Source organism: Odocoileus virginianus, chromosome 27 (assembly GCF_023699985.2).
Source record: "Odocoileus virginianus isolate 20LAN1187 ecotype Illinois chromosome 27, Ovbor_1.2, whole genome shotgun sequence".
NCBI classification, from domain to species: domain Eukaryota; kingdom Metazoa; phylum Chordata; class Mammalia; order Artiodactyla; family Cervidae; genus Odocoileus; species Odocoileus virginianus.
This window is the reverse complement of record NC_069700.1, coordinates 27,413,219-27,436,949: the sequence shown is the minus strand read 5'-3', so window position 1 is coordinate 27,436,949 and position 23,731 is coordinate 27,413,219. Positions and strand designations below refer to the sequence as shown.

Sequence of the window (23,731 nt, the reverse complement as noted above, 5' to 3'; positions counted from 1 at the left end):
TACTCCTTTCCTGATTTGGAACCAGTCTGTTGTTCCATGTCCAGTTCTAACTGTTGCCTCTTGACCTGCATACCAATTTCTTAGGAGGCAGATCAGGTGGTCTGGTATTCCCATCTCTTTAAGAATTTTCCACAGTTTGTTGTGATCCACACAGTCAAAGGCTTTGGTGTAGTCAGTAAAGCAGAAGTAAATGTTTTTCTGGAACTCTGTTGCTTTTTCAGTGATGCAACGGATGTTGGCAGTTTGATTTCTAAATTCAGCTTGAACATCTGGATTTCACAGTTCATGTACTGTTGAAGCCTGACTTGGAGAGTTTTGAGCATTACTTTGCTAGTGTGTGAGATGAGTGCAACTGTGTGGTAGTTTGAACATTCTTTGGGATTGCCTTTCTTTGGGATTGGAATGAAGACTGAACTTTTCCGGTCTTGTGGCCACTGCTGAGTTTTCCAAATTTGCTGGCATATTGAGTGCAGCACTTGCACAGCATCATCTCTTGGGATTTGAAATACTCAACTGGAATTCCATCACCTCCACTAGCTTTGTTCGTAGCGATGCTTCCTAAGGCCCACTTGACTTCACATTCCAGGATGTCTGGCTCTAGGTGAGTGATCACATCATCGTGGTTATCTGGGTCATGAAGATTTTTTTTGTATAGTTCTTCCGTGTCTTCTTGCTACCTCTTCTTAATATCTTCTGCTTCTGTTAGGTCCATACCATTTCTGTCCTTTATTATGCCCATCTTTGCATGAAATGTTCCCTTGGTATCTCAAATTTTCTTTGAAGAGAGTAAAGTAATTATCTGCCAATTAAAAATAAAATTAAAAAATAATAAGTTACTTCATTAGTATAAACTTTCAGATATGTGGGTGGGGTGGAAGTGTAAATAACAAAGACACTCCTATATATGGGAAATTTCAAGGATTTAAAGTTACTTCCTAGGAACCCCAGACAAAGGTCAGCCAAACTCTTTATCACACAGTTGTTAAGAAAGTAAATGAGGTCCTTTGTGTAGTGCTTTCCACAATATTTGATACATAATAAACTCTTGGTAAATGGCCATGCTGGGGTCTGAGGATGAATGTCTTATGTTTAAAGTAGTACATGAAACTCAGTACCTTGATAAGATGACATGGAGTCTGTTATTTGGAAAGATGAAATATGGTTATTGGAATTGTGGGAGAGTTTCTAAACTAGACCCTTCGGGAAAAAGGTGACTTATGTCTGTAGGTTGGAGATTTTCTTTAACCAGAAAAAATGATACTCAGGAGTCTTTAAAATGAATCTGTGAAGGAAATTAGGTTAATTTTTCCGTTATTTGTTCATCATTTCTAAAATCGTGTAGATCTCAGATCATCTCACTGAAGCCTCTGTGATGTCAGAAAAAGCTATCTGTTTTCAGACAGTAGGCTAATTTTTATATTTGTCTATGCTTAGTTGGGCTTCACTGGTGGCTCAGACGGTAAAGAATCTGCCTACAATGCGGGAGACCTGGGTTGGGAAGATCCCCTGGAGAAGGGAAAGGCTACCCACTTCAGTATTCTTGCCTGGAGAATCCCCATGGGCAGATGAGCCTGGCGGGCTACTGTCCATGGGGTCCCAAGGAATGGGACATGACTGAGCTACTTTCACTTTTGCTTTTTCATACTTGGTTCATTATTAGGAAAAATGGAATCAAACCTGGCACTTGTTATTTCTTTCTAAATAGAGATGGTTGTTATTAGGGACAATCATGTTAGTGTGATGTTGATCATAAGTACTTAAATTTTGACATCTCATAACCATTAAGAAAAATAAAATACTAGTAAAATATGAAATCATACTTTGGTTATTAGTTTAGCATTAAATTAGTTCCATTTTATTTAACATTTAAAAGCTTACTGCTTGAATATTACAGATAACCAGAATTTGGAGTTGGGAGTTATGCTGCCATCAGTTAGGAATATTCTTTTTTTTTTTTAACATTCACAATCAATATTTATTTAGCTTGACACTAAAAATATATGTGTAGAAGTTACATATATGTATACATATATATACGTATATGTGTATATATCTACACATATATGTGTGTGTATATATATATATAGGGAGAGAGAGAGAGAGAGAAATAGATATAGATATATAATTGACAAGACCCACAAGGCAAGGATTATTACAAATATCTTATTAGTAGGGGCTTCCCTGGTAAAGAATCTACCTGCAATGCGGGAGGCCAAAGTTCAATCCCTGGGTCGAGAAGATCCCCCGGAGAAGGTCATGGGTACTCGCTCCACTGTTCTTGCCTGGAGAATCCCATGGACAGAGAAGCCTGATGGGCTACAGTCCATGGGGTTGCAAGGCAGAGATTATTACAAATAGTATATTAGTAAAAACTGAATATATTACTGCTAAGGAAACTGAGGCACAGAGATTAAAACCTAATAAATTATGGGAATTGTTTAAAGCCTAATAAATTATGGGAATGTTTATTTAAATGTCAAAAAATAATTTTTATTACCATGTCCTTTAATTCATGTTCAATTAGTTTTAATGTACTATATTAATTTTAATTTAATCTTGTAGAGATGCTCATATCAATCTCTACCTGAAAGCCCTTTCATTTCTGCTATCAATTCTGCTCACATTCCCCCCAGTGAGTTATTTCCATACACTTATCTTTAGGAATATTCTTAGCACATGTTTCCAGATAGTACTTTATGATTCTTTGTTACGAGCAATTTTGCTTGTTTAATTTTTTTAAACATTGAGTCTATCAGTAATGATAGATGAGGTTATGCTAAAAATAACCAACAAACCTGCCATCTCAGAGACTTTAAATACCCAAAATACATTTATTACTCAGACTGTGACCAGATTGGTGGGGGTGATGAGTGGAGGGCTCTTCTCTAAGTAGTTACTTTATACTGTGTGGCATCTCAGTCAACTTCATATGTTTTTAAGGGTCACAGAATAAGGAAAGAGAAGGATCTTACACAGCAAATAAATTGCTCTGGCTCAAAAGTGACGACCATGCCTATATCCCTTTAGCTAGAATTAGTTAGAAGGCCTCTGTCTGACTGCAAAACAGGGCAAGGAAGTGTAATTTTCCTGTGTCTGGTAAAGATGCAGACTTGAAAGTGGTGAACGTTAGAAGTGTTTTCAGTGATCTTTAGAGTTTGGGTGTTATTTTTCCTTCCTCACAGGGTTGTTAGGATAAAAAGAGGTATAGTATAGAAAAGCACTTAGGGAACTATAAGAAATTTTTATACGTAAGATTTTTTAAGCCGAATACTCAGTCTTAAAATTCATTATTAAAAAAAAGTTCATTATTGAGCCATGAGTAATAAATATGTTAGGCAGAGGGAAAGAGGTGGTTTCATTCCTTTTCTCTCTGGAAATAGAGAACTCTAATATGGAAGAAACACTTATTTTCAGTAAGAAGAGTTTGTTCAATTTTTTGCTTTTTAAAAAACTTGAACACTTGATCTTTTTTTAGTAGAGTTCTATTTTAAGACTTTTTTAAAAAACATGAATGGTATAGAGATTGAAATCAATGCTGTGTTACTTTAAAAAATACTTGTTACCCCTAATTATGGATGTGATACATGAATGAAATTATGCTGTTTGTATTTGTAAATGTGGCTTTTTTTCATGAAACAGTTTGTCTTAGAGCTCTTTCTCAGTCAATTTATATAAATCTACTTCATTCTTTTAACTGCTGTATTTCAACAGTAAGGCCAGGCCATGATTTATTTGTTTGCCCTATTAATGAAATGAGAGATGGAAATTTTCTAGGATTTTTTTTATCCTGTAGCAAACCATGCTGCAGGGAACATTCTGTACCTGTTTGTACACATCTTTTTATACACATTTTAATATTTTTCAAGATAGGTGCCTATTAATAGAAACAATTTCATTGCCGTGTATTATCACTGTGGTCTTCATTGTATTGGAATTTCCCTTGTCTAGTTTGCTCTCTCCAACCTGGGAAAGTAACAGAAAGTGGGTAGTTGATATCTCCTAGATAGGTTGAATTTCTGTGGTTGTCTAAAATGAATCTTGTATTCTTGGTTTGGATATTTATGGTCATTTTTATTTACTTTTTTTAACGCGCCAATTTGGTGTAAGATCGAACATAGCCATACATGGGATATAATACCAACTTTACATGTATGCCTTTTATCCAGTTGTTAGGGAATAGTAGATGTATGAATAGGTTACTGTGGGGTAATCCTTTTAGATAAGGAAACTTGGGTTTATATCACCAAAATTTTCCTAATGACACCCTATTTGAGTTCTTTATTTCTTAGAGGTAAATTTACACATTTCAAAAGGCACAAATCCTAATTGTAAATTTTTTACAATAGTTAACCTCATGTAACACATCCTGTCAAACAGAACATTTCCGTCTGACTAGAAATTTCCTTGTTAAGGACTCCAAGCCCTAGGTAACCACTGTTCTGATATTTTCACCTTAGATTAATTTTGTCCATTCTAGAACTTCATCAAAATGAAATCATACTCCTTTGTGCCTGGCTTCTTTTACTCAGCATAATGTATATCTGATTCATCTAAAATCCTATAATTATTAGAAATTGTTTCCACTTGTATTGCTGAGTAGTTGTCCGTTGTATGAATGTACTGTCATTGTCCATAATCCATTGTTCTACTGATGAACATTTGAATTGTTTCAGTTTGAGGTTATCATAAGTCTTCTATGGCTTTTTTTTAATCAGTTCATTCTATTTTTTTTGGTAGAAATTTAAAATATTTAAAGGAAAGGAAAATGGTAGTTTGTTTCATAAATCATATTAGCTTATGCCAACATTATTTTAAATGCAACATATTCAAGTATTAAACATTATTATTTTATCCTTAACTTTGAATCTGTTTATTTAAAATGCCAATAAAGGAATTGCCTGGTGGTCCAGTGGTTGGAATTCAACTTCCACTGCAAGGGGCATAGATTCAGTCCTGGTTGGGGAACTAAGATTGAGCATGCTACATGGCATGGCCAAGCAATTTTTAAAAATAAAAGAACAAATAATAAATCTTACACTATTAGAAATTTTCAGCTTTTTATGACACACTTTAGGAATATTAAGACACCATTGGTTGTTGGTTGTTTATTCCCAAGTCGTGGCCAACTCTTGCCCACGCTCCTCTGTCCATGGGATTTCCCAGGCAAGAATACTGAAGTGGGTTGCCGTTTCCTTCTCCAGGGGATCTTTCTGACCCAGGGATCGAACCCACATCTCCTACATTGCAGGCAGATTCTTTACCACTGAGCCACCAGGAAAGACACCAGTAAGATAAGCTTTTCTATACTGTTATTATTCTGATAGAGTGAACACTCTTAGCTGATCCATTAGTTGCTGGCCGTGACTATTTGCAAACAAGTCTTTGTGTGGACAGATGTTTAATTATGGGCTTCCCTGCTGGCTCAGTGGTAAAGAATCTACCTGCAGTGCAAGAGATGCAGGAGACACGGATTTGATCCCTAGGTTGGAAAGATTCCCTGAAGGAGGAAATGGCAACCCACTCCAGTATTCTTGCCTGGAAAATTCCATGGACAGAGGAACCTGGTGGGCTACAGTCCATGGGGTCGCAAAGAGTCGGACACGACTGAGCAATTGTGTGCACATGCACAGGCGCATGTGCACACACACACAATTTAATTGTTATCGGATTCTACCCCAGGAGTAAAATTGCTGCATCAAAGGACAAGTATGTTTGAACTTAATAAGAAACTGGCAAAACTTTTTCTAAAAGAAAAATTTTTTCCCGGCAATAGTGTTCCACTTGCTCCATATTCTCACCAACATTTGATTTTGTCAGTCTTTTAAACTTCAGCCGTTCTATATAGTGATATCTCAATATGGTTTTAATTTTCTTTGATAACTAATGATGTTGGTGCAGTTTTACATGTGTTCATTGCCCATTGAACTAATGAAGTTTTTTTATTGGCTTCATTATCTTTTTATTACTGAGTTTTGGAATTGTTTATGAATTCTGGATACAAGCCCTTTGTCAGACAGATTTTATGAGTGTCTCCTCTTAAGTCTGTGACTTGCCTGGATGGTATCTTATGATGGCAGAAGTTTTAAATTTTAATGGTTTAACTTTTCAACTTTTAAATTTTGTGAGAATTGTTTTTTGTATTAAAGAAATGTCTGCCTTCTCCAAGCTGACAAAAATATTCTCTCAGTTTTCTCCTGTAAACTTTGAAGTTTTAGATTTTATATCTGGGTCTGCGATCTGTCTCAAAACTGATTTTTTTAATAAAGTTTGAGGTATAAGGGTTGAGCTTCACTTCCTTATTACTTGTGGGGATTCAGTTGTTCTGGCACCATTTTTTTTACTTTTCACATTAAATTGCTTTGGTACCGAAGACTCTTGACCATATGAGTGTGGGTCTATTTCAAAATACTGATCAATTCCATTCATTGATATGGCTATTCTAATGCCAATAACAACATTAACTGGATTACTGTAACTTTGTAGTAAACTTCGTATTGATTTCATTTTTGCTTCTTTAAAGTTTCTTTTCTCTATTTTAGATCCTTTGCGTTTTATGAATTTTAGAATTAGCTTGTCAGTGTCTTTTTTTAAGTCTCTTGTTAAGTCCTTTTAAGAAAGACTGCTGAGATTAAGATTAGTACTGCATTGACTCTATAGACCAGTTTGAGGAGAATTGACATTTTAACTATACTGAGTTTTCCAGTCCATGAACATCTTCTATCTCTCCATTTATTGAGGTCTTCTTTAATCTCTTTTAACTGCCTTATAGTTTTTATATAAAAGCTGTACATACCTTTTGTTACATATTTATTCCTGAGTATTTTGTGATGGTATTTTTTTCTTAGTTTTAATTTCAGTTTTCTTTTGTGAGTATAAAGAAATAGAATTGGTTTCTGTTTCTGATATCGAATTTGTATCTGTGAGCTTGTAAAACTCATTTAGTAGTTCTAGTAGTTTTTGTTTTCTTCTGGTTTTGGTCCTTTAGGATTTTTGCATAATTGTGTCCTCTCTGAATGGGGACAGTTGTATTTGTTCCCGCTCAACCTTTCTGCCTTGTATTTTTTTGTGCCTTACTACACTGGTGAAAGAGGACATCCTTGCCTTGGATGGAAGGCATTCAGTCTTTTACCATAAAGTATGTTGTTATAGTTTTCTCATATACACCCTTTATCTCGTTAAGGACATTTCCTTCTGTTTATAGTTTGCCGAGTTTTATTATTATTATAATAAATGACTGAATGTTATCCAGTGCTTTTATTGTATCTTTTAAGATTACTATAATTTTCCTTTTTTATTCTATAAATAGTTGCATTGATTGATTTTTTTTTTCCCAAATGGTTTTCATTACTAAGATAAACTCTACTTGATCATCATGTATTATAACCTTTATATATTGCTGGATTCAATTTGCTAGTATTTTATTAAGGTTTTTTATGTCTGTAATCCATGAAATATACCATCTGTCACTTTCTTGTAATGTCTCTATCTGGTTTTGGTAACAAGAGTTATGCTAGCCTTATGAAATGAGTTGAGAAATATAGAAAAAAAGGAATATCTTTGAAGAGTTTGTATAAAATTGGTATGAGTTCTTCCTTCAATGTTTTTGGGTTTTTTTTCCAGTTTTGAAAAGTTTTATTAAAATTTTTTTTAAATTTATTTTTTTATTGAAGGATAATTGCTTTATAGAATTTTGTTGTTTTTCTTTCAGACCTCAACCTGAATCAGCCATATATCCCCTCCGTTTTGAACTTCCCTCCCATTTCCCTCCCCACCCCTCCGTCAGTGTTTTCTTCAGAGGAAAATTTTGATAACAAGTTAAATTTCTTTGATCCTTGATTAGTTATTTAGAACTTTATTTCATCTTGTGTCATGTTTGGTACATTGTGATTTTTGAGAAATATGTTTCATTGTATTATGCCAAATTTATTGGCATTAAGTTCTTATGTCATTGATATCTACGGTATCTATTGTGAAGTCTCTTTCTTTGTAAAATTAGTAGTTTGTATTTTCTCTTTGAAAAGATTCATAAAACTGTTTAAAGAATCAGTTTGGGGCTTTATTAATTTTCTTTTTTATCTGTTTTGTTTGTTTGGTTTCTACTCTTCTTTCTACTTATTTTTGACCTAATGTGCTCATATTTTATTCTTTAGAAGTGCGCTACTTAATTTTCGTATATTTGAGGCTTTCCAGGGTATCATATTGTGACTTGTTTGTAACACAAAGTTCTGTAAGGTTGCAGTCTTTGAATTTATTGAGGTTTGTTTTATGACTTAGCAACACAGTCTTGTACATTCTGTATGCACCTGAAAAGAAAGATGTATTTTGCAGTTACTGGATATAATAATCTATGACTCTTAATTAGAATGAAGTGGTTGATTGTGTCATTCACTTCTATACTTACTGATTTTTATGACTAGTTTTTTCAGTTACTGAGAAAGGGGTATGAAAATATCCATATATGATTATCATTTATTTACTTCTTTTAGTTCTATCAGTTTATATTTCATTTGTCTCAGTTCTTTTATTAACCTCATACATAGATATTTATAATTGATATTACTTCTGATATATTGACCCTTTTATCATTTATTAATTCTTGTAAGAGTCCACTTTACCTGATAAAGTTTTTCTTTCTCTTTCACTTTTGAAGGATAATTTTGCAGGTACAGAATTCCAGGTTGGTAGGCATCTTTTCTTTCAACACTTCAAATATTTCACTCTATTTTTCTGTTGTTTTCATGGTTTCTGAGAAGTCAGATATGATTTCTTACCTTTGTTCTGCTACATGTAAGATTTTTTTTTCTCCTCTTGCTTCTTTGACTTCCTGTATTTTGAAAATGATATGCCGAGGTACAGAGTTTTTTGGTGTTTATCCCACTTGATGTTCTTTGAACTTCTTGGATCTGTGGTTTGGTGTCTGACAGTCATTTAAGGAAATTTTCTCAGTAAATGCTTTCTCTTTACTTTTTTATTTATATTCTTTTCTTTATTTTTGTTGTTGCACTGGGTCTTTGTTGCTGTATGTGGGCTTTTCTTTAGCTGTGAGGAGCAGGGACTACTCTTCGTTGCAGTGCATGGGCTTCTCATTGTGGTGGCTTCTCTTGTTGCGGAGCACAGGCTCTAGGCGTATAGGCTTCAGTACTTGCAGCACACGGGCTCAGTAGTTGTGGCGCATGGCCCTGGAGCATGCAGGCTCAGTAGTTGTGGCCCACGGGCTTAGTTGCTCTGGGGCATATGGAATCTTCCCAGACCTGGGATTGAACCCATGTCCCCTGCATTGGCAGGTGGATTCTTATTTACTGTACCACCAGGGAAGTCCTACATATTGTTTTCAATATTCTGTTCCTTTCTCTCTTTCTTGTATTTCCACTACATATGTGTTAAACCTTTTGTAGTTGTTGCACAGTTCATGGATATTCTGTTCTGTTTTCTTTCCAGTCTTTTTTCTCTTTGCTTTTCAGTCTTAGTGCTTTCTATTGAGATATCCTCAAGCTCAGGTATTCTTACATCAGCTATATCCAGTCTGCTAATAAATCCATCATTCTTCATTTCTGTTTCGGTGTCTTTGATCGCTGGCATTTCTTTTTCGGTTTTTTCTTAGGATTTCCATCTCTGTTTATATTGTCCGTCTGTTCCTAAACGCTATCTACTATATCTATTAGAGCCTTTAGCATGTTAATCATTATTGTTTTTAAATCTGTGCCTAGTAATTCCAGTATCTGAGTCTGATTTTTATCCTAGCTGTCTCCAAACTGTATTTTTTGACCTTTTAGTATGTCTTAAATTTCTTCTTGGTCACTAGTCATACAGTATACTTGGTGAAGGGGACTCTTGTAATTAGGCCTTTAGTAATGTGATGGTACAGACATAGAGAACAGACTTGTAGTTGCCACAGGAGAAGGGGTGTGTGGGGGGGAACTGTTGGGCATTTGGGATTAGCAGATACAAACTGTGATATATAGGATGGATAAACAGCAAGGTCCTGCATTGTAGCACAGGGAACTATATTCAGTATCCTGTGATAAGCTGTAATGGAAAAGAATATGAGAAAGAGTCTATAACTGAGTTACTTTGCTGTACAACAGAAATTAACACAATACAATAAATTAACCATACTTCAATAAAATTTTAAAAAGCAAAAACATCTGCTAGAAAATGTATAACAACAACAACAAAATAACATGGTGGTAATGGGTCAGGGAGAGAGAAGCATTCTGTAGTCTTATGATTAGGTCTCAGTCTTTTAATGAGCCTGTATCTCTGGGCTGTGAACCTCACATGTGTTTCTTGATGTCCCCGATAGCCCTAATTTAGTTGGGACAGGATGGCTAGAGCAGGTTAGAATTGGGTATTTCCCTTTTTCCAGTCAGTTTGATAAAACCCCAGCAGGTTAAGCTCTGATTAAGGAAAGCTATGACAAACCTAGACAGAGTGTTAAAAAGCAGAGACATCTCTTTGTTGTCAAAGGCTGTATAGTCAAAGCTATAGTTTTTCCAGTAGTCTTCACATATGGATGTGAGAGTTGGACCATAAAGAAGGCTGAGCACTGAAGAAATGATGTTTTTGAATCGTGGTGCTGGAGAAGACTCGTGAATCCTTTGGACTACAAGGAGATCAAATCAGTCGATCCTAAAGGGAGGCAATCCTGAATATTCTTCGAAAGTATTGAAGCTCAAGCTCCAGTACTTTGGCCAGCAGATGATACAAGTCAACTCATTGGAAAAGACCCTGATGCTGGGAAAGATTGAGGGCAAGAGGAAAAGGGAATGGCAGAGGATGACATGGTTGGATGGCATCACAGATTCAATGGACATGAATCTGAGCAAACTCCAGAAGGTAGTGGAAGACAAAGGATCCTGGAGTGCTACAGTCCATGAGGTTGCAAAGAGTCAGATATAACTTAGGGACTGAACAACAACAAAATACAAAGACAGCGGTTCTCAGATTTTTAAAACTCCAAAAACGTTATCTATCAGAGGCATAGTAAAACAGAAAGGCACTAATAGAAATATAAACAGTGGAGAAAAATATACCAGGCATAAAATATGATACAGAAGGAAGTTAAAGTAGCAGTTTTCCTTGTATTCCTGCTCTTCTAATTAGAATCACACTGGATACTGCTACCCTCATTTCTTTTTATTTCCTTTCTTTTTATTTCCTTTCTTTTTATTTCCTTTCTTCTTTTTCCTTTGGGTGTGCTCAGTTGTTCTTTTTCTATTAAGGATCCAACACAGACTCCCATATTACATTAGGTGTCATTTTTTCCTTAATCACCTCAATCTCCAAAAGATTTGACAGGTCCTGTATGGAACCTAGAAGAGAAGTAAAGCACCTTAGTGGGAAAACTGATAATATTTAAATTAAGTGTGTAATTAATAATATTATACCAGTGTTAGTTTCCTTGTACTTTGGTTAACATTAAGGAAAGCTTTTAAGGGAAAGTAAGGGTGTAGAGGAACTCTGTATTTTTGCAACTGTTCTATAAATATATTTTAAAGATAGAAAAAGAAGGTTAAACACTGAGTTCAAGAAGTCAGTAGAGATAGAACAATTGAGCACACTCAAGAGAAAGAAATGAAATGAAAAGATCAGAAAATGAAATATGAGTAAAAAGTTGGGATACTTTGGAATTATTAAGGCAATTTTCTGAGAAGACTGAGTAAGAAAAAAAGAAGGTGAACATATATAAAATTCAGAATGAAGATTGATACACTCACTGCATTCCTTTTGATGGTATCATTTCTTGCAAAGCTGGGTCCTCTCTGCTGCTGATTTTTAAAAAGCAGATACCTGTGAAATAAGAAATGAGGGTGGCAGTGTCCAATTTGATTCTAAAATTTGAGAAATTGTGCAGTGCCCACCAGGTGCTAAATTTGAGTCTAAGTGTGTGATAAACAGAATTGTTAGGTGTTTCATTTGGTGAAATGGTGCCTTGAAGGAAACTGTTGAGACAATAAAGATGCCATTAACCAAGAAAGTCTGACAACCTCTGAAATGCAGGAATTATGAACGAGTAAACGCAAACAAAAAAAAAAAAATTGAAAATGTAGATGAAATGTATAAATTTGTAGAATAGTGATAGGCAACTTGAATATATTATGTGAAATAGTATGAAACATGGAAGGGTAATCAAAGATCTTCCCTCCCTAAAATCCCATACCTGGATGACTATATACAGGTAAATTCTATCAAATTTTGAAAGAACAGTTAGTTTCTTTCTTAAACAAGTTACTGCAGAAAATGGAAAAGTAGTGAAAACTGCCTCTTTATGAGGCTACTTACCAGCTTGATTTCAAGCCCTGATAAACTCAAGGAGACGTTATAAAGCCATTTCTCTCATTCATATAGATGAAAGAATCCTAAATAAAATATTAAATATCTGAATCTAAGAATATACTAAAAGAGTGATGCATCATGATCAAACAGAATTTAGTTCAGGAATAGTTCATCTTTAAAATAATTATTAATGTAATTCACCATTTTAATAGTTGAGAAAAGAAAAATGTTTTACTGATTTGAATCAGAAAAGCACTGCATAAATTTCAGTTATTGTTTGTGATTTAATTCTTAGCGAACAAAGAATATATAAGGGAACTTATATTGAGTATTTGTATGTTAGATTTCTCTAAGTTTTTTTGTTACGGACATTTTCAAGCATAAAGATAGAGTGAGTGGTCTAATATACCTGAGAGTACTCATTGCCGAGCTTCAGTTATTACCAGTATATGGCAACTCTTTAATCTGTGCACACATACAGGCTTATACACTTTTTCCTGCCCTGCCAGATTATTTTGAAGAACATTCCAGATAGCATACTCTTTAAAAAAATCAATACTCACTATGTGCCTTTTTTCTCTATAACCATTAATGTTTTAAAATAATTAACACTAATTCCTTAATATTATCTACTGTCTAACAGGGTTGAACTGGTCTTAACTGACTCATAAATGTGGCTTCAGATTTCACACATAGCATTTGGCTGTTAATCATTTTTTCTTTTTAACTATAATAGCTCCTTTACCTCTTTTTTCATTTTTCTATTTATGTTACTAAGAAACCAGGTCATTTGTCCTATGGAATTTTCCACATTCAAGGTTTCGCTGATTCTGGCCACATGATATTGCTTAACATTTTTCTTTTTTCCCTGTCTTTCTTCTAATGCGTAGTTAGGCTTGATTAACAACTCTGTTATTAGGGAAGAGAGTGGATAGTAATTTTATAATTATTGATGCATAGCTTCTTTTAATAAACTTTTTATATCTTAACTGACCTGCTTGTTTATTTATTATTTATCTTTTGACTGCGCTGGGTCTTTGTTGCTGCGTGGATTTTCTCTAGTTGCGGTGAGGAGAGGCTGCTCTTCGTGTGGCTCACAGGCTTCTCATTGCGGTGGCTCCTCTTTCTGGAGGCCGTGGGCTCTGGTGGAAAGGGCTTCAGTAGTCGCAGCACAGAAGCCGACTGGTCGCAGCGTGTGGTCTCAAGGGCGCGGGTTCAGTAGTTGTGACAAGTGGGCTTAGTTGCTGTGCGGCGTGTGGAATATCCCCGACCAGGGATCAAACCCATGTCCCCTGCCTGGGCTGGTGGATTCTTACCCGCTGTGCCACTCCAGGAAAGTCAGATGCATAACTTTTTATTTCTTCATATCAGGAGGCACGTAATGCTTGGCTGCTTTTAAGATTGACCAGTGGATTTAGGCAGAGAAGGCAATGGCACCCCATTCCAGTACTCTTGCCTGGAAAATCCCATGGACGGAGGAGCCTGGTGGGCTGCACTCCATGGGGTCCCTAAGAGTTGGACACAACTGAGCGACTTCACTTTCACTTTTTCCTTTCATGCATTGGAGAAGGAAATGGCAACCCACTCCAGTGTTCTTGCCTGGGGGATCCCAGGGACGGGGGAGCCTGGTGGGCTGCTGTCTGTGGGGTCGCACAGAGTCGGACACGACTGAAGCGACTTAGCAGCAGCAGCAGTGGATTTAGCTACCTGGCAGATGCAATCATTGTAAAGGTCTCCATCAACCTTTTATTTATTTCTTTATTTTGCCACATTATGCAGCCTGTGGGATCTTATTTCCCCAGTGAAGGACTGAACTCATGCTCTCTGCATTGAAAGCGTGGAGTCTTACTGACCAGACTGCCAGGGAACGCCCTCTGCCAGCCTTTTTGCCTGATGTTTTAGCAGTCAGTGATGGCTTGCTGCCTGGATCTTTATTTTGTTAGGTGGTCGCAAAATGGTGCTATTCGAATATATTATCTCTTCTTTGTTTATTAGCTAGTCTTCTATAAAGAAGAAATACAATCCCTCATCAATCCTTTGATTACCCTGAGGCACAGTTTGTATAGGAAAGGCAAGATAAATGCTTGACTCTTTTTAGAAGAGCACTTTCTTACTAAACCTACAGTGAACATAATACTTAATAGTGATATCACTAAGTTTATCACTTTCTTAGTAAACTGACAGTGAATGTAATACTTAATAAGAACCTTTAGATGTGTTTAATATCCAAAACCAAGACAAGGATGCCTGCTATTACTGCTGCTGTTTAACATTTTACTCGAAGTCCTTGTCAACAGTATAAGGGAAGAAAAATAAAAGATATAAATATTGTAAGGAAAAAAATTAAATTGTCATTGTGTACATACTATATATTCAATTTACTTCAGGGGAAAAAAGGATCAGCAAACTATTAAAAACTGCTTAAGTTTATCAAGGATGTTAAAAATCAATAGTTTCTTTTCCTCATCCTTAGCTAACTAGAAAATGAAAAAAAAATTTTAATGTGTGTCATTAAAACAACAAAACCTAGAAAGTACCTAGATAATTTACTCTTAAAAGGATGCTATTACTCCTGAAGTTTATCAATAAATTCCAGGTAATCTATGTCAAAATTTTAACTGAGTATTTTTGAGGAACTCTTTAAAGTTACGTGATTAAGCCTTTAAAAAAGGAGAATAAAGGGGAGTTTATCCTATCAGATATTAAGATATTCTACAAAAAGCCATAATAATACAGTGTGGTTTAGTATAAGAACAAATAGGTCACTCAAATATATTAGAGAACCTAGATATAGACTTGCTAATGGAACTTAACATATTTAAAGGTGACACCACAATCAATAGGTAAAAATTAGATTGTTTACTAGATGGTTTCAGACAAAGAAAGCAGTTCATTGTCTATGAAGAAATAAATGTTATCTCTGTTCTATATTATATGCAAAAGTAGATTCCAGATGGATTAAGCACCTAAATGTGGAAAATACCAAAAGATTTCATTGAAGAAAATGATTTTCTTTAAAAGCATATATTTTTGTGACCTAGGATTGGGAAAAGAACTTCTGAAAATCTCAAAGCACAAACCAATTTGTGTGTAAATTTAATTGCATCAAAATAGGGAGTTCTGTTTAACAAAGGACCCCATGGGCAAAACTAATACACACGTGACACATGGGAGACAATATTTGCAATGTCTAAATGGCCAAGTGATTAATGTCTACTAGACTAAATTATATGGGGAACTCCTGCAAATAAGATGAAGCAATCCCAGAAGAAAAATGGGCGTAGGATATAACCAAACAGTTTATAGAAAAGGAAATCCTCAAAGCAATAAGTATATGAAGAGTTGCTCAAGTATATTAGAAAAATACAAATTAAAATAGTAAAGTATCATTTCATAGGGCTTCCCTTGTAGCTCAGTCAGTAAAGAATCTGCCTGCAGTGCAGGAGACCCGGGTTCAATCCTTGGGTTGGGAAGATCCCCTGGAGGAGGACATGGCAACCCACTCCAGTATCCTTGCCTGGAAAATCTCATGGACAGAGGAGCCTGGTGGGCTGCAGTCCATGGGGTCGCAAAGAGTCGGGCATGACTGAGCGATTCACACTTATGTTAGGCTGGTTGTTGTATAGTTGCTAAGTTGTCTCCAGCTCTTCTGTGACCCCATGAACTGTAACCCACCAAGTTCTTCTGTCCTTGGGATTTCCCAGGCAAGAATACTGGAGTGGGTTACCATTTCCTTCTCCAGGGGATCTTCCTGACCCAGGGATTGAACCTGTATTTCCTGCATTGGCTGGTGGATCCTTTACCACTAAGCCACCGGGGAAGCCCCTGTTAGAGAAAAACTTAATGCTAGTGAAGATGGAGGGCTATAAAAACCCTTACACACTGCTGGGAAACATGCTGCCACTCTGGACAGTAGCATGGCACTGAGAATAAAAACTTTATATATATGACCTAGCAGTTCTGCTCTAGAGTTGATTTACCAAAGGAAATCTCAATCAGATCTATAGAGAACATTTACAGGGATGTTAATTGCAGCATTATTTGTGGTAGAAAGGCATTGGAGGTAATCCAGGTATCTGGTGCAGGGATAGTATAGAGAAAAAATGTTTTGGAACACACCATGACATATTATATAGCAATTAGAAGCAGCACATCAAATGTACACATACAGAATGAATGGATTGTGTTACAGAATTGAAAAAGTAAAGAACAGAATGAGACAGAATAATACATAACAGATTTGCACACATCAAAAATACATGCACTTAGTAAACAAATATTTACTGCATAGCACAGGCAACTACGTTCAAATCTTTTACTAACCTATACTGGAAAAGAATCTGAAATGTATATGTGTATATGTGTATCTGAATCACTTTGCTGTATACCTGAAACTAATAAAATATTGTAAAACAACTATTTTAAAAAGAATGAAAAAAATACATGTACTCAAAAACATTTTGCGAGAACACAAACAAATAAAGGATTTCTCTGGTGGGTCAGCAGGTAAAGAATCTGCCTGCAGTGCAGAAGACCTGGGTTCAGTCTCACGGTCGGGAAGATCCCCTGGAGAAGGGAATGGCTAGCCTGGAGAATTCCATGGACAGAGAAGCCTGGCGGGCTACCAGTCCAAGGGGTCACAAAGAGTTGGACACGACTGAGCCACTAACATATACAAATAAAAGTCAATAATAAGGATAGTAGGGTGGTTGCCTATGAGAAACAGGATAAGGGGAAATGTAAAGATTTTCATGACTCCCATCTCATTTCATAGAATCAGAGATTCTCTTATTTAAGATATGATATGCAAGTATATCTAACTGACAGTATGATAAAAGCAAATGAAGTGACAGAGGCTACCATTGTCAACCCGTGCACCTTGTGAAATCTACCTCTCCCAACAGGATGTCTTACAAACCATAAATGTTGTGTGACCATCAGATATACAAGTGTAGAGACCCATGTCAGCCTCTATATTGAATGCTTAGTATATGATTGCCTTTTAAATTAGTGAAAATTTAAATAGACCTTTGTTTTAATATTGTCTTCTTGCATCTTGACTTTGGGGAATGTGTGTAGAAACCACTTTGATGACCTTTGGTCTGAATTATCTGTTTGGATAAAGTTACTTGAAATCTCAGGATATATCTTAAGACTGTATAATATCTAAAATCTATTCCATATACATCTGTGGGTTTTAATATAAAATACGATTTCCCCAAATCTTTAGGGAAAATTGCCATTCTGGTAATGTGTGCCCTCTAAGACCCGCTAATATACATCGAATATGAGAAACAGTTTCTTAAGCTGATTTCATTGATCAAAGATCTGACAGATCTTTTGGAGCAATAATTTTTTTCTTCTTACAGCAAGGCTTTTCACTATTCTGGCTCTTCTAAGATAGATTCTAGTTTGAAATACTGCATTGTAAAATATACAGTTATTGTATACATTATGATTTTTTTTTCTTTAACTTTACAGAGACTGTGCAGTTGATCCAACTTGTGTTTTGTGCATGGAGTGCTTTTTGGGAAGTATTCACAGAGACCATCGATATAGGGTTAGTAATACCCAGATGATAACCACACCTAGTATTGAAATTTATACTCAATACATTTTCTTCCTTTTTAAAATCACAAGATTTAACACTGAAACTGGGGAGAGTGGTTAAGAAACGTGTTATTGAAATACCATTAAACATGTGATGGCAGTGTAGAGACAAATTATGAATCCAGATTTCATGGAATACATGGTTTAAGAAAGGCAAGACAGATAGCAGCTCTTCCAGTATTGGTTTTCAGCTAGTTAGCTTTGCTGTTTATTTTTAATGTTTATTATCTTTCTAGTTCTAGGTTTATAAAGCAGGTTATCAAAAATTAGAGAATAAAGGTGAGAGTTAAAATGTGAGAGGGAGACTCTGAAGGAAGAATGAGTGAGCAAAATAAGGAAAAGTGACAGGATTATACCTTTAAGAAATATTTTTTGGTGAACCTCTACAGAATATTTGTTGTTTCTTAATATGTTAAAGAGGCACCTATTATACAGTGTAAAAGAAAGCCAACTCCAGAACATAAGGCTAACCAGGTTTTGTTTGTTTATTTTACTGCTATAATACAAACAATACTTTTCCAAAAATCAAGTGTGTTTGCTTTTAAATTAGGGCCACAGAATACATAGGCAGATTATTGCTAAGCCTGTCCTGGTTCCTGTACTGGAAATTGAAGCCAGAGCTATGAACATTCAAAAATTTAGGGAGCTGGAACTTCTCACACTAATCTCAAGTAAAATGATAGAGAAGAAATATTGCAGTCATCTTCTTAATTCAAGAGCTTTATTAGTTCAGGACTTTTTCTCCTGTTTGTTTTTATTTACTCTGCCCTAGTATTGATAATAATCAACTAAAACAGCTGCAAAATTGAATTCGTATTTTTGTATATTCTTTTTATTTTCAAAAATCAGCAAGAGAATCCTAGTTTCCTTTAGGCTGTTCTACCTACCTATCTTTGGTAACCAGAACACTCATTAAGAGCTATAGGGTGAAGTTATCATTTTCCATATGCCTGCCTGCTCATGTTTCTTGGTATCTTTGCAGCCCTTAAAAGAGTAACCATCATTTGTGAGTTTACATTAATTACCCTGTGATATGTAACACATAAATACTTTCCTTGAGCAAAATATGAAAGGCTCTTTCTAAAACTTGCACCTATACCCATTCATAAACTCACAGCATGTTTTCAGAAGCAGAATTTCCAATCTACTAATTATTAAATAATAAGTTTTATCTTGCCAGATTCCTTGAATAATTGCTGTATTTTAAGGAAGCAGGAATAATTCTTGACCCCCCACAAGTGGTAAAAAGTTTTGTGGCCAGGTGGTATTTCCAGAGTTTCCTTCCTTTTCAAAGAATGCTATTTAGAGAGTTTTAGAAAAGAATAAATAAATGGTTTTCGTTGATCACTTTTCTGATACACATGCAGCACTCTTATTAGACTTTTGTAGAAGATAGCAGTTAAAAGAATCTTTGTAACTCTTGAATCTGTTATAGTATGTTATAGCCTGGTAGCACAGATACCAGCAGTATATCAGTTTAGCCAAAACCTAGCAAGAAAACCCTTGTGATTTTTACTAATTAGAAACTCATGCAAGTGGACATATTTTACCTCTTTAAAATAGATGTAGCCTTGTTGGTAGAAACCAGTGCAATACTGTAAAGCAATTATTCTTCAATTAAAAATAAATAAAAAATAGATGTTGCTTACTAAGCACTATAAAGTATCTTATTTTATTTTGAAGTCACTTAAACTAGCCTATAGGCTTATTTAAAATAAGTTTTAAAACATTGAGAGATTTGGTATTTTGATTTTATCCTCCAAAGAAATTAAACATTTTAGCAATGTTGTTTCCTTAGCACTTGATATTCCTATTTATAAGCTGATAGTCCTCAGTAAATACTTATTGACAAGATACTTTACAATTTCTTTTCAAGATGACAACATCAGGAGGTGGAGGTTTCTGTGACTGTGGTGATACTGAAGCTTGGAAAGAGGGTCCTTACTGTCAGAAACATGAGCTTAACACCTATGAAACTGAGGAAGAAGAGGTAAAAACATTTTCACAAAATTGTTATTAAGGAAATACTATTTTAACTATGTTTTTGAAATATTTTCAGACCTAGAATTAGGTTGTAATATAGAATTGTATAAGTAAAATAATCCTGGCACAATAAACCGTGTCCAACTATACTTGAAAAGCTTTTTTTGCATTTTGTGGATGCCATACAGTTACTAATAGAACACACTTGAAATTCTAGAAATTTAATTTAATTTGAACTTTTGCATTGGTTTTATTTTAAGCATATATGAGTTTTTTAAGTCTTTGTTTTTTATTAAAAGGATTATTTGTGGATACATGTAGACCAGTTAACTTAGTTGATTTTTATTTGTGCTGTGACCAAGACTTTGTAGACTGGATACCTTTCTTTTCTATAGTCAATAGCAGCCAGTCCTACTCATCATCTCCCAGTAAATCAGTGTCATTGGATATGTGATGGGACCAAACATTGGGGTGATAGCTCAGTACAAATTATACTTATTCCAGTAAATAATGTGCTTTCTAAAATTATCGTTGATCCTTCATTGTTTTTCTCTAAATATTTGGAATGATTCAGTGGATTCTCACTAAATAAATAACTTCAAACTCTGCTGTTTGTGGCAGTTGATATTTGATTTAGGATCTTATTTCAGATTTTAATTTTAAATGGCAGAGAGGTGGGTATATTTAAAGTACTTATTGCATTTTAGTAAGTAAATCTCATAGATTTGGGGCAAGTGGACATTTCTCGTCCTTCCTCGTGCGTGCATCTTCGTGGTCTCAAGTATTTTAACAGAGTGACCAAAGAACTTATGGTGTAGGACAGTGTCTTTTAAACTGTGTTTCACTGTGTTTTGGACGGATGAAGTTTGTGCAAAATAATTCAGTGCTATGGAAGACATATATTTGTTTGTGTTTCATTTGCTTTGTGCGTGTGTTCTTGGATTATTTGCTAAAGAGAGATGCCAAGTGATCAGGGTTTCAGATTTCTCCACTGGCAGTTGAAACGGCTCCATTTTTATCTCTTACATATTGGATTGGGATTCTGTATATAAAAATACAAGCAAGGCAAACAAAGATAAATTTGGAAAAGGGGGTTTTAACTTTTGAAAAAAATTTGAGAACTAGTATAAAACTTTAAGATTCCAGGAGAAAATACTTATAAATCATATCTATAAAGTGTCTGGTATCTAGAATATATATCGTATAACTCAGCAACAAAAAGACAACACAATTAAAAATGGGCAGAGGACCTGAATAGACATTTCTCCAAAGAAGATATAATACAAATGACCAACAAACACATGAAAACATGCTCAAGATTATTAGTCATTAGTTCAGTCGCTCAGTCGTGTCCAACTCTTTGTGACCCCATTAACCGTGGCACGCCAGGTCTCCCTGTCCATCGCCAACTCCCAGAGTCCACCCAACCGTGGCATGCCAGGTCTCCCTGTCCATCGCCAACTCCCAGAGTCCACCCAAACCCATGTCCATTGAGTTGGTGATGCCATCCAACCATCTTATCCTCCGTCGTCCCCTTCCCCTGCCTTCAATCTTTCCGAGCATCAGGGTCTTTTCCAGTGAGTCAGCTCTTCGCATCAGGTGACCAAAGTATTGGAGTTTCAGCTTCAACATCACTCCTTCCAATGAACACCCATAGGAATTGTAAATCAAATCACAGCGAGATACCACTTCACACCCAATAGGATGGACATAATCAAAAAAGTGGTAAATAGATTGGAAAGGATATAGAGAAATTGGAACTCTACAGTGCTAGTGGGGTTACAAAATGATTCAGCACTGTGGAAAACAGTTTGGCTATTCCTCAAACAGTAAACATTGCCATATAAGCCTGTAATTTCATTTCTAGGTATATATGCAAAAGAATTAAAAACAAATATTCTGATATGTACATGTACAAACATGTTAGTAGCAGCATTATTCATAATAGCCAAGAGGTGGAAATAGCCAAAATGTCTGTCAGTGTGTGAATGGATAAACATACAGTGTAATATTACTCAGTTATAAAAAGAAGTAATGAACTTTCAAAACATCATGAAAGAAGCCAGACACAGAGGGTCATATATTGTATGATTCCATTTATATGAAATATCCAGAAGAGAAATCTGTTTCGAACACAGACTGGTGGTTGCCAGGGGATAGGGAAGAGAAGAATGGAGAAGAACTGCTTAATTGGTAAGGGCTTTTACTCTGAAGTGATAGAAATGTTTTATACCTAGATACAGGTGACTGTGGGTCAATATGAGGTGCTAGATACCAGCAGATTGTTCACTTTAAGTTTCCTAAGGAAAATTATGAATCTGCTTGCAGTTACTCTGTTGGCTTTATCCTCATACGTTAGTGGGGTAGCTATCAAGTAGTGAAGACAGGTTAATTTCCTAAATTTTAAGAAGATTCTGGGACTTCAGGTGGTCTAGTGGTTAAGACTCTACCTGCCAATGCAGGAGACACACGTTCAATCCCTGGTCTGGGAGAATTTCACATGCTGTGGAGCAGCTAAGCCCGTTAACTGCGACCACTGAGCCCGAGGAGCTGCGTGCCGCAGCTACTGAAGCCCGAGCGCCTAGAGCCCGTGCTCTGCAATGGGAAGCCCACGCGCACCACAGCTAGACAAGGCCTGTGCACAGCAGTGAAGACCCAGTGCAGTAAACATAAAATAAATAAGTTTTTAAAGTTTAATACTGTTGAAAAAAAAGAAAATGCCAGCAAGATACCTCCTGCCTGGAGAATATATATTCCAGCAATCTGATAGAGAATCAAACCTCCAGGCTCTGCCATTTAATTCCTACTTAAGAATTCAGTTAAGAGTCCACAAGTCAGTTCTATACATCTGAGTCTCTTTTTCTGTTTTGCATATAAGAATGAAGTCTTTGAGGAAAGACTAGAAGATATTAAAAGATAGCATTCTGTTTAGCATACCTGGTCCTCACTCACTAAATTTTTTTTTTTTTTAATTTTTATTAGTTGGAGGCTAATTACTTTACATCATTACAGTAGTTTTTGTTATACATTGATATGAATTAGCCATGGATTTACATGTACTCCCCATCCCAGTCCCCCCTCCCACCTCCCTCTCCACCCGATCCCTCTGGGTCTTCCCAGTGCACCAGGCCCGAGCACTTGTCTCATGTACCCAACCTGGGCTGGTTATCCGTTTCACCCTAGATAATATACATGTTTCAATGCTGTTCTCCTGAAACATCCCACCCTCGCCTTCTCCCAGAGTCCACAAGTCTGTTCCATACATCTGAGTCTCTTTTTCTGTTTTGCATATAGGGTTATCGTTACCATCTTTCTAAAGTCCATATATATGTGTTAGTATACTGTAATGGTCTTTATCTTTCTGGCTTACTTCGCTCTGTATAATGGGCTCCAGTTTCATCCATCTCATTAGAACTGATTCAAATGAATTCTTTTTAATGGCTGAGTAATATTCCATGGTGTATATGTACCACAGCTTCCTCATCCATTCGTCTGCTGATGGGCATCTGGGTTGCTTCCATGTCCTGGCTATTATAAACAGTGCTGCGATGAACATTGGGGTGCATGTGTCTCTTTCAGATCTGGTTTCCTTGGTGTGTATGCCCAGAAGTGGGATTGCTGGGTCATATGGCAGTTCTATTTCCAGCTTTTTTAAGAAATCTCCACACTGTTTTCCATAGTGGCTGTACTAATTTGCATTCCCACCAACAGTGTAAGAGGGTTCCCTTTTCTCCACACCCTCTCCAGCATTTATTGCTTGTAGACTTTTGGATAGCAGCCATCCTGACTGGCGTATAATGGTACCTCATTGTGGTTTTGATTTGCATTTCTCTGATAATGCTCACTCACTAAATTTATACAT

At 35.9% G+C, this 23,731-nt stretch overlaps 1 protein-coding gene across 8 annotated transcripts in view; it reads left to right on the top strand.

Moving 5' to 3' along the window:
- UBR2 (ubiquitin protein ligase E3 component n-recognin 2) overlaps positions 1 to 23,731 on the top strand; it is a 102,785-nt gene that overhangs the window by 13,113 nt on the left and 65,941 nt on the right. For all 8 annotated transcript variants that reach the window (XM_070456423.1, XM_070456420.1, XM_070456422.1 and 5 more), the window contains exons 3-4: positions 17,758 to 17,836; positions 19,763 to 19,876. In XM_070456423.1, coding sequence (XP_070312524.1) covers positions 17,758 to 17,836; positions 19,763 to 19,876 — 193 coding nt within the window. The remainder of the gene's footprint in view (positions 1 to 17,757; positions 17,837 to 19,762; positions 19,877 to 23,731) is intronic.